General features: G+C 28.3%; 1 protein-coding gene across 3 annotated transcripts in view; it reads left to right on the forward strand.

Moving 5' to 3' along the window:
* The window catches only part of Nha1 (Na[+]/H[+] hydrogen antiporter 1), a 56,913-nt gene that overhangs the window by 42,066 nt on the left and 1,362 nt on the right, over positions 1-13,485 (forward strand). For all 3 annotated transcript variants that reach the window (XM_088257615.1, XM_088257617.1, XM_088257616.1), the window contains exons 3-12: positions 2,988-3,121; positions 3,667-3,763; positions 4,197-4,342; positions 6,805-7,033; positions 7,662-7,831; positions 8,594-8,808; positions 9,857-10,028; positions 11,718-11,872; positions 12,480-12,644; positions 13,208-13,412. In XM_088257615.1, coding sequence (XP_088113741.1) covers positions 2,988-3,121; positions 3,667-3,763; positions 4,197-4,342; positions 6,805-7,033; positions 7,662-7,831; positions 8,594-8,808; positions 9,857-10,028; positions 11,718-11,872; positions 12,480-12,644; positions 13,208-13,412 — 1,688 coding nt within the window. The remainder of the gene's footprint in view (positions 1-2,987; positions 3,122-3,666; positions 3,764-4,196; positions 4,343-6,804; positions 7,034-7,661; positions 7,832-8,593; positions 8,809-9,856; positions 10,029-11,717; positions 11,873-12,479; positions 12,645-13,207; positions 13,413-13,485) is intronic.

The raw sequence follows: 13,485 nt of genomic DNA on the forward strand, positions 1-13,485 counted from the left end.
ACCTTTAGAAATAGTATTCTTGCATATTTTCGATTTTAAAGTATACGCTTTAAATTAAAAAAATAATAATATGTGTGTTTATTGTAACTAATCAATCAATGTTTGTATTTCGATGATTTAAAGATTTACCCATCTTTAATGAAGGTTTTACTAAAATTACGATTAATAAAGAACTCTTTTTTATCATTATTCTAAATATTGAGGTGAAGAGTACAAGCCTCTGAGGTTCACATTGCTTATTTATTATTTAAAATACAGTAAAAATTAAAAATTAGAAGTTAACGTAAACGATTAAAAGAAAAAACAGTTTATGTGCTTAGAATAAATTTAAGTGAAATTTAAAATACATGTAATACAAACAGAACCCTGTCAGTATTTAATTTAATTTATTGTAATAGTAGATTCAAATTAATTGATTTTTTTACATAAATATATAGTTGACATTTGACTTTAAAATTTTTAACAGTAGGTTAAGCTTAGTTAGGTTCTCGCTCATAGTTTATAAAATTAACTGATGATATGTAATTGTATAGCAATAGGTAAAGATAAGTTATTATGTTCGATCAAATGTCAGTTATGTTAAACGACCTGGAGTCAATTTATGATACAGTCTGTTAAGGACAATATGACGATCAAATATAATTTTTCCTTCACATATTATAGTAACGAAACTATTTAGAATGATATGAATAACAAAATGTACTCGGGTACAGTGATGTTTTAAGTGTGTCCCACTAACAAATCAAGGATTCACTGACTCACCTACTTTAGAGTCGTGATAGTCATAACAAAACCTTACTAAACCCGGAGGTCACAAAATTGTTGACAATTCATAATCAATGTCTTACAGACCTTCTGATTACATGGCTTTATTTAACATATAAAGCTTCAAATAAAGCTAAATAACAAATAAAGCTTCTTCTTTTTCTTTCGGATCTTTTTCGTCTATCTATCTCTCTCCCTGGGGTCCAATATCGGGTCCACTCTGAGATGCATCCTTTGCCTTCCTTCCACTTTCGTTTAGATAGCTACATTGGATTTTGCACAAAAAAGCTTTGTTGCTGTTTATTTTTTTCTATTTTTAAACATTATTATTAAAAATGTTGGCTTAAAAAAAGATTGAAAAATTGAATTTAAACGGCTTGGCTTTCATTATTTTAGTTTGGTTCACAAAATACTCATCAAACCATGAAAAAATTTCACTTCACTTTGTGGTAATATTTATCCATTTTTAAATCAAATTATAATTTGTAAATATTACTTTAAAAAGATATTGGTACACTCATTTCAATATATTCAATATTATGCTTTCATCAAGTTTCAAAATTACTTTCCTTAAACAAAATTCAATTGTAAAATATTTTGCATTTCTGTGTGAATTTATAATTGGCAGAATATTCAAACGGCAAGTTTCAGAGACTTTATGCATTCCTTTAATACTGTACTGTATTGTAATAATACTGAGGAAGATAGTCGAATGCATACGCTGATATTTTAATAAATGGAATTGTAACGAAGATTAGTTCCAGGAATGGAAATACAAATTTATTAAAAGTTACACAATGATAACATTCCCGTTGTGTAACTGTTCTTTAAAAGCTCTGCCACCACTCGATTTATATTTTCAAACACAACACGCTTAGGACTACCTGAATATTGTATTTAATGGAAATATTAATGTTTATCTTGAAAAACAAGAATTTATTTTTAGTATTCTAAGTATCCAAGTGAATCGTTTGTTCAAGTGAAAAAAACTGGCTTGCTTGTTAATTTTGCAAGTTTTCAAATATTGGTATTAACTCGGTGATTTTAAGAATAAATGTAGAAGAGGAGGTCAGCAGTTGCCTTCATCACTGAAGAATATCAATTCGTTTCATTCGTGAGCTCAACATAACCACAGTTGAGTCATCAAATGTCAAAATAATAATAATTATCATAAATTAAGGCTAGTAATTCAAACACCCGGTATTTTGAATTGACGCTTATTAAATGCAACAGATTCCCCTTTGTAATCGTTAGAAGCTGAATCCCGATTAAAGACTTTAAAGCTGTTACAATACCCGCCATTCTCAATTATGCCTATTTTCAACTTAAAACTCAAAGTGGTAGTAATTTAATAAGAGATATGAAATTTAATTTATTTTCTTATTAAGATAAGGGAACAATGGAATTTTAGCTTCCTTTTCTATTTTAGTTGAAACATTTTAATTTTAATGATAAAAAATACAAGCAATGCAGGAAATTAAATTTCCTAAATTTATAGACTTAATTTTTTCCGGCTTTCAGTTTTAAATACAAAAATATACATAATTTAAGAAGTTGCTAAAGGGTTGGAGTCCCAAAAATATTGATTTTGGCTACCGTTGAGTTCTTTCAACGATACCAAAAGAACAACGGTTATATTAAATCAATATTTTTTTTGCTACTTGACCGGGCTGTAATTGCTTTATTACATTTTTATTTTTTTTCACAAATAAATTATACATAATTACACATTTATATTGAACTTTAATCATGCGATTAGGATATAATACTTAAGTTTTGAATATTGAAAGCATGAACTTTGTGGATCATATTGGTATATTATTTAGAGAAATAAAAATATTTTGTATTCTGATCCACTCACATTTTTATTAACCAACTAGTTTCGGCAACACCCTGTTGCCCTCCTTCAGGGTTTATTTATTACAAATATTTATTACAAATAAACCCTGAAGAGGGCAACAGGTTATTGCCGAAACTAGTTGGTTAGTAAAAATGTGAGTGGATCAGAACACAAAGTATTTTTATTTCTCGAAATAATATAAAATACTTAATACTAAATATGTAATATTATGGATTCATTATCTTTATCTTATGATAAAGATGCATCCTCTAGATATATTCAAAGAACGCAAGATTACTGATAAACATATAATATACATCTTTATACATCGTTTTGCTTTAGATAGGAATCAAAAGATATTTCATGACGTTCTTTTTTTTAGAAATAGAAAAATTTCGCAAGGAAACTCCGATGTTGCGGAAATGGGTCCAGTTAGACGGAAAAGCATTCTTCACACATCAGGAGACAATGTATCCCTTCACAGTCACCATTCCTCCCACCATGGACACAGTGATGGTGAATTATTTATTTTTACCCTAAATAAGCATAAAATATTCTAATAATAATTGAAATGTTACCTAATAGATTTATATTATCCACTGACACTTCGTGATGGAATTGCATTTTTAATATATTATTAGATTAAAACCAATATTTTTAGCTTTTCCACTTTATTTTTATTTGACCAGCGACCGGGTTTCGTCGTTACTGACATCATCAGACCGGTCTGATGATGTCGGTAACGACGAAACCCGCTAGCTGGTCAAATAAAAATAAAGTGGAAAAGCTAAAAATATTGGTTTTAATCTAATAATATATTAGAAATGTTACCTGTTAATATTATCAAACTTATATAAATTCCTGAATAATACAATTTTTTTTTTCTCTTGTAGATTTAAAAATATTCAAACTTTATGTCGCTTTTGTTTCTCGCGATAATTTCCAAAATAATAATTATTTATTTATTTAATTTTTTTAAAAATTACATAAAACGAGAGTTGGCTCAATTGAAACGGTGAACTCTAATGCTTTTAATAAAAACACAAAATTTTGTATTACAGACAAACCAAATCTAGATTTCCGAATAAAAAAGATTTCTACGACAGAATCAACCAACTCAAAGAAATTAAGTGTTCAACAGGAAGACGCTGTGGAGAGGTAAGCGCAATAAGAATACAATTTTTTTTTATTAATTTTGCGTTTAATTTGTAGAACTCAATTTTAATTCATGTATTAATTTTAAATCAAACACAGATTTTTCAATCTACTTAGTTGTATTTTATTTAAAAAAACACATAAAAAATTAATATCGTGACAATTGTTTCGCCTAGTTATGGACATTCATTTGAAAATGCCATAACTAGCCTAAACAATTGTCTCAATATTATTTTTTTATGTGTTTTTGTTAATAAAATATGACTCAAAAAATCTGTGATTGATTTAAAATTAATACATAAATTAGAATACAAAAATATTGACATGCATTATTTATTATCAAAACTCCTCTCACAACATATTTTTCTTTATGTGTCGAGACCCACATTTTTGTTAATGTTTTGATTTTAAATTAATACTTTTATTTTGTATTTAGATCATGTTGGTTCCTGTTTTGCAAAAAATGCCACAAAGAGGATCCAATACCTTCTTGGGAGCCACCCTATTGGCAAAAGTTTTGTCCCTATCCAATGTGTCCGACCTACAGGCATTTCGCTCAAATTGTCAGCCTTATATTCATAGGTAAATATTTAATGTAATACAAAATAATTTATGAACCTAATAAAATGTATAAGATTTGCCATAATTTTATAATATAATATTTTAATGAATAAATATGAATACATAAAGGTGGGAGAACCTTTTATATGATTGATGTTGTGGATAATATGAATGGAATGATTTTTTTTGTGTATCATTACATGCGTACGATAATTTCTTGTAATGAATATTTCACATTGATATATTTCAGTGAAAAAACTTTTTATTACATTTAAGTTTTGTACTAACATTTCATGGTGGCACTGCATTTTATTTAACAAATTTCGTCGTAAACAACATCATCAGACTGATCGACTAGTCTGACAATGACAGTTACGACTTCACCCGTTCGTTATTCAAATTAAATTTATTTTATTTATTGTTTTGACATTCACTTTGTGGTAAGGTAATAAAATTGTAAACGAAAAACTCTCGTTTTTTACCAGTTTATTTTATTTTATTTTGACGACTAGTTTTGGAAGATAGCCTCCATCTTCAGGTCTAAATATAAACTGACATATAATATATTTATATTTAGACCTGAAAATTAAAGCATGGCTTTCGAAACTAGTCGTTAAAATAAAATAAACCGAAGTGGTAAAAAACAAGTGTTTTTCTTTTAACAAATTAAATTTATAAGGAAAAACTTTTGAGTTGTTATTAATTTTTTTTTACTGTCTTAACCTTTTATTTGATATTCATATTTATTTTTTCTGTTTTTCGATGCCATTTAAAGTTCACGGAGAAAGAATTCGTATTTAAATACATACGATTTACGATTTATAAATATTTAAAATAACTACGATTTATACATATTTTATTAAACAGTATCTGTTTAAATCAACAAACAGCAAGGTAACTGACATTTTTTAAAACACATTGTATCTCATCTCTAGTGGTGATATACAACTGATAGTGCATACAGACTCTGCATTAGTGTAGTACAATATATTGTAGTAAATAATAATTAATCATCTGAGGCCGACAAGCCACCGATAATCAGTAGGTATTATCTATACGATCGAAAAGACATTGTAATTACTCGGTGAGTGAAGTTCAAGCCATTAACCTGGATTAAAGGATTATGTGATAGATAGATCGTAAGATTGGAAATTACACGCGACTAAGAATACTTAGCACTTAATCTAAAATAAGCCGTATTAGGTGTCATCACACGTTCATAAAAATGTTTTACCATAAAATGTAATTATTCATTGATTTGGTGTTAATTTTGTGGAATAACTGATGAATAAATATAAAAATAAAACACGTGTGTTGAATTACATTTGTAATTATAAATGTAAACACAGTTTTTTTCGAGAATTACTGATGTTTTCATCAATATCTTTTTTTGTATTTGTGAACAACACATATGTTTATTTTCTTTCTACTGTTGATGAGAATATCTGTAGTGCTTGAAACTAGTGGTTAAATTAATAAACTTTTAAGTGATCTTAAAAGTTGTTTTATTTTTATATTTAAATTTATAATTTTGTATGATTGTAAACATGCTTTATGAGCATTTTAATATGTTTAAGTGAAACATACCATATAATTTTTCTGTTACATTAAAAACTATAATCAATAACTATTATCAAATAAATATTATATTGCGAGGTTCAACATCATATTGACAGATCGAAACCAAAGGGCAGTTGGAATAAAAGAAAGACTGTAGAAAGCAATCGACATTCATAACGCATTTTAAAAAGTATGTCAAAAACGTCTAAGTATCTTCAAGTAAAATCATTAAAAAAATGTTTAAGTTTAATCATTTTTATGGCATGTATCACTCAATTTTGGGTGTTTTGCCAATAAAATAAAATATTAAAAAAAAGAAGAAAAAAAAGCAATCAATAATTACCGCATAAGGTTTTTTATGAAAGTCCAATGAATACGAATAAAAAAACTACTCAAAGGGTAAGGACGCTCAGTAATGGGCAGGATGTCTTCAATAAATATTGTGTCCTGAGTATTAGATTTACAGATCCGTCAAAATTGTGACGCTTTCTTATTAAAACATATTACTCTCTAGACTAAATTTGAAAGTCTTATATTCTGTCAACATATGACAAATCAAAACATATCACAGAATACAGAAAATATATATATTTAAACATAACATTTAACAGGTTATTTAAATAAATGCCCTTTTTAAATAAACACATTTTCAACATTCGAAGAACAGAACAATTTCTTCGAAGAACCGTTCGACACTTCAAAATCCCTTTACATTACTTTTTTTACTTTTTTCCACCATTATTATCTTATCACCTAATCCATTGAACCTAAGTTCCTTCCCTAACATCATTAATATCTTAGCAAATGTATATTTGTTTTGCTACAATAATTAACAATTAAGTTGCCTTAATCTGAAACGGTGCCTTGATAGGTGCGATTATTAATAATCAAAAAAATTTTAAAACCTTATTTTTATTTCACAGGGTTCCTCATATGGGGGGTGGTTTATGCCCTGATGCCTGAAAAGGCTGCTCCCGGGGGTGAGTTATTCGACCTTGCAGCTCTCGCCCTGGCAGCTCACTTTGGTGGAGTCCTGATGGTTAAGATAACTACCCTTCCAGCTCTCATAGGGATGCTGCTCGTCGGAATTCTGATGCAGAACGTTGGCTGGGTCCACTTAGCCGAGACGTCCACCCTCCCTAAAGAACTGCGGTATCTACACTTTGTATTTAAACATCTGATATCTCTTTTTTTATTTTCTTAGCGATCTATTCATTATTTACTTTCAACTATTTATTTTCTCGTATCCTTGAGTACAATAATAATAAATATATAATATTAACCTTCATAGTGTAGTGATGAACGCATTTGGCTACAGTGCAGAAGATTTGTGTAGATTCCCAATAGGATTATTTATTATTTTTCCCCAGTTATTTTTCACTCTTTTATTTATTCAATATAACTCTAGACTTGTTTCTGAAGCGCAGAGCTGATCACCTTTCTTTTATATATATAACGATTAATAAAACACGGGCTATATATGTTACTATGAAGTTTTTTTTATGCAACATTCGGTGCAGATAAGGGTTAAAGAAAAAGAAGATAGTGATTCCAAAGCTTTTTTGGAATTAAAATTTTGAAAAGAAGCAACCAAGTCAGGATATATCCTAAAAACAAATACCAAAAAAAACGTTTATCGGAAATATGTGTATTTATTCTCAATTGACGACCTCAATCTTCACCAATTAAAAAGAAGTTGAAATCGTTGGCTGAAATAAAATTTTGATTTAAAATATACGTATTTCAATAAATTTCTAATTAGTTGATTTGTGTTTTACAGAAAATTTGCTCTCGTGATAATTCTCACTAGAGCCGGATTAGATTTGGACCCTCCAGCAATGAAGAAACTGTTTTTAACAGTACTGAAGCTTGGTTTAGTGCCGTGGATGGTCGAATGCACAGTAATTGCTGTCATGACGCATTTCCTCCTAGATTTACCTTGGAATTGGGGTAAGGGTTTTTAATCACAAGAAATATCTGTAAGGGAGCGGTAAAGAATTGTTAATCCAATGGGAATGTTCACAAGAAATAAACTAGCGAATTTTCACTGCTAATTTTTATGAAGTAAAAAATACAATTACAGTAGACGCTCTCTTAACCGGCCTTGATCGACCGACTCAGGACCAGATAACAAAAAAGCCGGTTAAAGAGATGGTAGTGAAAAATATATTTTAAAAAAACACTTTCGCAAAGAAGAAAAAAACAGAATTTTTATTTTGTATTATTTGTATTTTGTATTATTTAAAATTAACATTTCACAATCCGTGAAAATTTCAATTTGCTACTTGTCTGCGTGTATTTGCCTGTATCTGCCTGCGGGGCGAGGCATTCCTAGAAGAGGCCGGTTAAAATAGCGTCTACTGAATTAAATATTATCGTATTCTTCTAGTAGTCTTCTAGTAGTCTTTATTGAAACTTAAAATGAAATGAATACTCGCAGGTCATTCCTCTGTGGCATATTTCTGTGTTTTTATAATATAATGTTATATCTTATACTATTATAATATTAACATATGTATGTATATTGTAAATGCAAATATTGTTTTAAGTTTTTTTTAAAGGGTAATTTCTCCCTCCCGACTTTCCCCATTTGGATTTTCGATTTTATACTCGCACCTACCGATATTACGAACTAAATAAAATATTTTAATTTATTTTTTTTGCTATCATTATCATCTTTTGAATTACGTTCTTATCCTTTATTTCTCTTAGCATTCCTCTTGGGGTCAATCATTGCGGCCGTGTCTCCAGCAGTAGTTGTACCGTGTTTATTCCGATTACGTGGAAAGGGTTACGGAGTGGCTAAGGGAATTCCCACATTGGTCCTGGCTGTGGCCGGTATCGATGACGCCACAAGTGTCGCCATTTTTGGCGTCATAAGCAGCATCATGTTCTCTTCGTCTTCACTCACTTATTCCATCATTCAGGTACTTACTTCTACTTACCAAAATCCCTTTAATCTCTAGACCAAAGAAAAATATGAGCAAATTTCATCACTTAACACCCTATTATTGGAAAAATATTGTTTCTCAGTATTCAGAAACATTTTTTTTTCTTACATTGTTCTTAAAAACCATTACAATTTATAATTATCGGTCAAACTACCTCATTATGAACGATTTAAACTAATGAGCGTATTCGAGAGATTAACAAAGCCAATATTTTCGACAATATTGATTTGAGTTAGTGAGCGCAGTTAGCGCATCTGTCACATCACAATACATAATAAAGTCATTTATTCATTGGCATACTATGGTTACAGAAAACTTCGATGAGTCTATTAAATTTGAATTATACTTAATTTGAATACACACAATTGAGGATTTTATGCTTAAAACAGTCATTCAATATTTTTCAATGTTATGAATTACCATTTTTAATTGCATTTATTGATAGCTATTTTTAATTTAAGTTTTACTTAGTAAATACCACAAATTCTGTGTTCGAACGGTGTTCGAAAATGATGCTGAATACATCGAAATAGTGTCACAATAGATTTTAAGAAATCGTAATATTTATTGTTTGAATCATAAATTACCATTTTTAGACCTACGTGCAAATCAAGCAAGGATTTTTTAAAATATCTTGTTCCTAAATCGTAGAACGAATGACTATTAATGTATGACTGTAATTAACTATTTATAAAATACTACGCTTATTGTGGTGGCCTTTACACCATTTATCCGGATAAAGTCTAGAAGAACAAAAAGAAATGTATCCCAACGTACAAAATGCGGATAAAAATATCGAGATAATCTTGTAGGCTCAAGATAAATTTAGCGAAAATAATTTTCAAAACCTGTATTAAATTTCTTCTTCTCAAATATTTGCGATTTTGTAAAAACAAAAGATGTCAAGGTATCAAGGAAAGTAGATGGTTTCCTGAATCCATTATTTTGATGGCTTTTGTTTTTCAGATAAAGGCATCTATTGTTTTGGTAAGACAATATTTTACGGATTTCTTTGATATTTCAGGGTCCGGTGTCGATTATTGGGGGTATCCTATTTGGTGTACTGTGGGGTTACTTGCTTAAGTTTGTGCCAGAGAAAAATGATCCCTTTGTAGTGCCCCTGAGGGTCCTATTACTGCTCTTCGGTGGACTGCTCGCTGTACTTGGATCGGAGCTCATTAAATACGACGGAGCTGGTAACATTTTTTTTACTTATTTTGTCTTTTAACTTTACTCCAACACTCCAACAATATACTGATATTGACTTTGCGCGTATATATATATATATATATATATATATATATTTATATGTAGATATGTATATTTATATATATATATATGTATATATATATAATATATATATATATATATATATATATATATATATATATATATATATATATATATATATATATATATATATATATATATATATATATATATATATATATATATATATATATATATATATATATATATATTTATATATATATAAATATATATATATATTTATTTATATATATATATATATATATATATATATATATATATATATATATATGTATATATATATATATATATATATTATATATATACATATATATATATATATATATATATATATATATATATATATATATATATATATATATATATATATATATATATTTCTCTAGTTTGCACAGGAAGAAACAAAAACCAGTTTTTCTCCAATTCATTATTTTTAAATGTTAGGAAATAATAACATGTTTTTATTTTCGTAGGGAATACTTTTAATGTACGTCAAAGCCATAAACTTTAAATTATTTACTTTTATTAAGGATAATTTTTAGGCTCGATTTTAATGGAAATAAATGAAACTACGTTAAAAGTTATATAACTGGAAAATGAAACTTGGATAGTACTAAAAAGTATCCCTTCGAAAACCAGTATTCTCAACATTCCTCGGTAAAAATGTAACTTAAGAGTTTGCGGAATCATTTTACCACGACACGACAACACCATTACCACGTGAAGAGTTAAGATTTTGTAAAGCTTTCATATTTAAGCTAACCAATGTTAATGTGACTGGTTACTTATCCGTGATATTTCTGGAAAAAGTTCCTTATAAAAATATAAACGCTTTAACCTATAAAATAATATACTCTTAAAAAAAATATCGTTTGATGTTAAGTAATATTAAACAACAATTTATCCCAAATAATATAAATATTATATTTTATACTTATTTATGTTATACGACGGCTTCAATTTTAAAATTATTATACACAGATTCATATACATACATATTTGTTAACCTCAATTCGAGAAAAATTAATGATTTTGACTACAAAAATTGTTATTTTGTTGGTATTTTTCTTTCTAAAAATGGTATACGTATTAATGATTTTCAATGGTGCTTATTAAATTGAATTAAATAATTTATTCAATTAGAGTTTCTTGTGGAATCCCATAACCTATTAACCATTAAAATATAATTTATAGTTATACTTTTCTCTTACGTTATGTTTGCTTAGAAGTAAAAATTGTGTATTGCCTTCCTTTTGATTTTTATCAATACTGCCTATTTAAGGTAACTTTGGAATATGATAAGTGAAAGGAAATATCAACGTTTTACTGTGTTTTAAAATTTGTGGATGTTACTTTTAAATTCCATTAATAAGTTTTATTTTTCATTTATTCATTCGGCTGTCACTTTGTGGTGGAAATATCATTACATTTTCATTTTGAATTTCACTTGGTAAATGCCACTAAATATTCAAATCTTTAGTAATGCGAAATGCATCGAAAAAGTTTATTGATAGATTTTAAGAAATAGTGGTATTATATTTACCAGGTGAAATTTATAACAACAATTTTTTTTCATATTATTATTTATTTAAAAGGTCCATTGGCTGTTATTGCTGCTGCTTTCGTAGCTTGTCTGCACTGGACCAATCAAGGATGGGATGTAGAAGAGAACCCAGTAGCTACAGCTTTTGAAATTTTTTGGATGATTTTTGAACCAATCCTTTTCGGTATCACAGGAGCTCAAGTCAAGGTAAACGACAATGCACAATTTTAAAATATTTAAAAATTTACAAGCATAATATGCCAAAACGTACCTTAGCTTAAATATGTACATATGTACATATATTCCATATCATATAGTCGAGATATTTTTTTTACATTCCATAAAAATTATCGTAAATTACGCACTGATTAATTTCAAGCTCAATATGTTTGCATTTTTGTTTTTTTAGATTTTATCATCAGTTTTTTATAATTAAATCATGAATATTGTATCTTTCCCTGCAATATAAAAAAAACTATTTTGTTTTTTCCACTTTCATTTTATTTGAACAGTAACAAGGTTCCATCGCCATGTGATATATAAGTGAAAAAAAATCATAAAGTTGTTTTATTATGTAAGAAAATCCACCAAGGAATTCATTTCAAAACTTTTTAAAAAGTATTTCTTTTATATTTTTTTTGTCAAAGGATATGCAATAGTTAGCGTCTTTGTTTAACGTTTTAAGATTCATTGTGAAATAAATTAATAATTTAGAGATCTTTGAGATTTATACCAACACTGCACTTTTTTTAATTATTTATATAATGCCACTATCATAACTCATATTTATGATTCTTTTTTATTTTTATTCCAGTTGGATGAACTAGACTCCAATGTAGTATCGATTGGTGTGGGTTGTTTGTTCGCTGGGGTTATTATAAGAATATTGGTGACTGCCCTTATAGGCGTGCGTAGTAATTTGAACTTACGAGAAAAGTTCTTTGTCGGGCTGTCATGGATGGCGAAAGCTACTGTCCAGGTAATAATTCTGCAGTAAAAATGTGTATTGTCATTTATTTGTTCATATGATTAATTTTTTTAACCCTACCTATTTCCAATAAAATATGATACTGAATAAGTATTGACCATTTTTCCTCTTCAAAAGCATTGTTAAATCGGTATATTAATATTAAACATACATATTTTTAAATGTTTTTCTTATTTGTTTTTTTTGTATTTTTTTGTAAAGTTCTAACTATTTTTTAAAACTTTTTAATAAATAAATCATCTCATAATGTCACTAAGACTAAAATGCTTTGCTTTATTTTATAAAAATAAGTTAATGCTGCCTACCTTAGAACAGGTATGTATCGTACCTAGTGAAGATAGAGAGTATCCAATATGTTTGATTTTATTTTATTTAATATTTACTTAGTTATAATACCTTCCCTTTCCTACTTTGCAAACAGAACTTTTTTTTATTACGATAATAATTCCGATTTTTGGCACTGAACTTATACTTATTTGTCAGTTACGAAACATATTATTTTAGTTGCTATCCACTCAAATTGGTAATTTGTTCGATTATACAATATTTTATAGGCTGCTTTGGGACCGATTGCTTTGGACGCAGTCAAGAAGTTGGATGTTAGTGCAGAAGAAAAAGATATTCTTATTAAGTACGCAGAAAACGTACTAACGATTTGTATTCTATCGATTGTGGTCACAGCCCCTTTGGGTGCAATACTGATATCAATATCCGGCCCTAAACTGCTAACGAAGACGAGAAAGCCGCAAGTCTTAGAAGGTAAACTAGCTTTTTGATGATCTTAATTGACCTGTCTTAACTCGTTTCTCAGTCTGATAAACAATCAGTGTTA

The sequence above is a fragment of the Brachycentrus maculatus genome, unplaced genomic scaffold, assembly GCF_059751285.1.
Source record: "Brachycentrus maculatus isolate JH-2025_06_01 unplaced genomic scaffold, ASM5975128v1 h1tg000086l, whole genome shotgun sequence".
In the NCBI taxonomy this organism is placed as follows: Eukaryota; Metazoa; Arthropoda; class Insecta; order Trichoptera; family Brachycentridae; genus Brachycentrus; species Brachycentrus maculatus.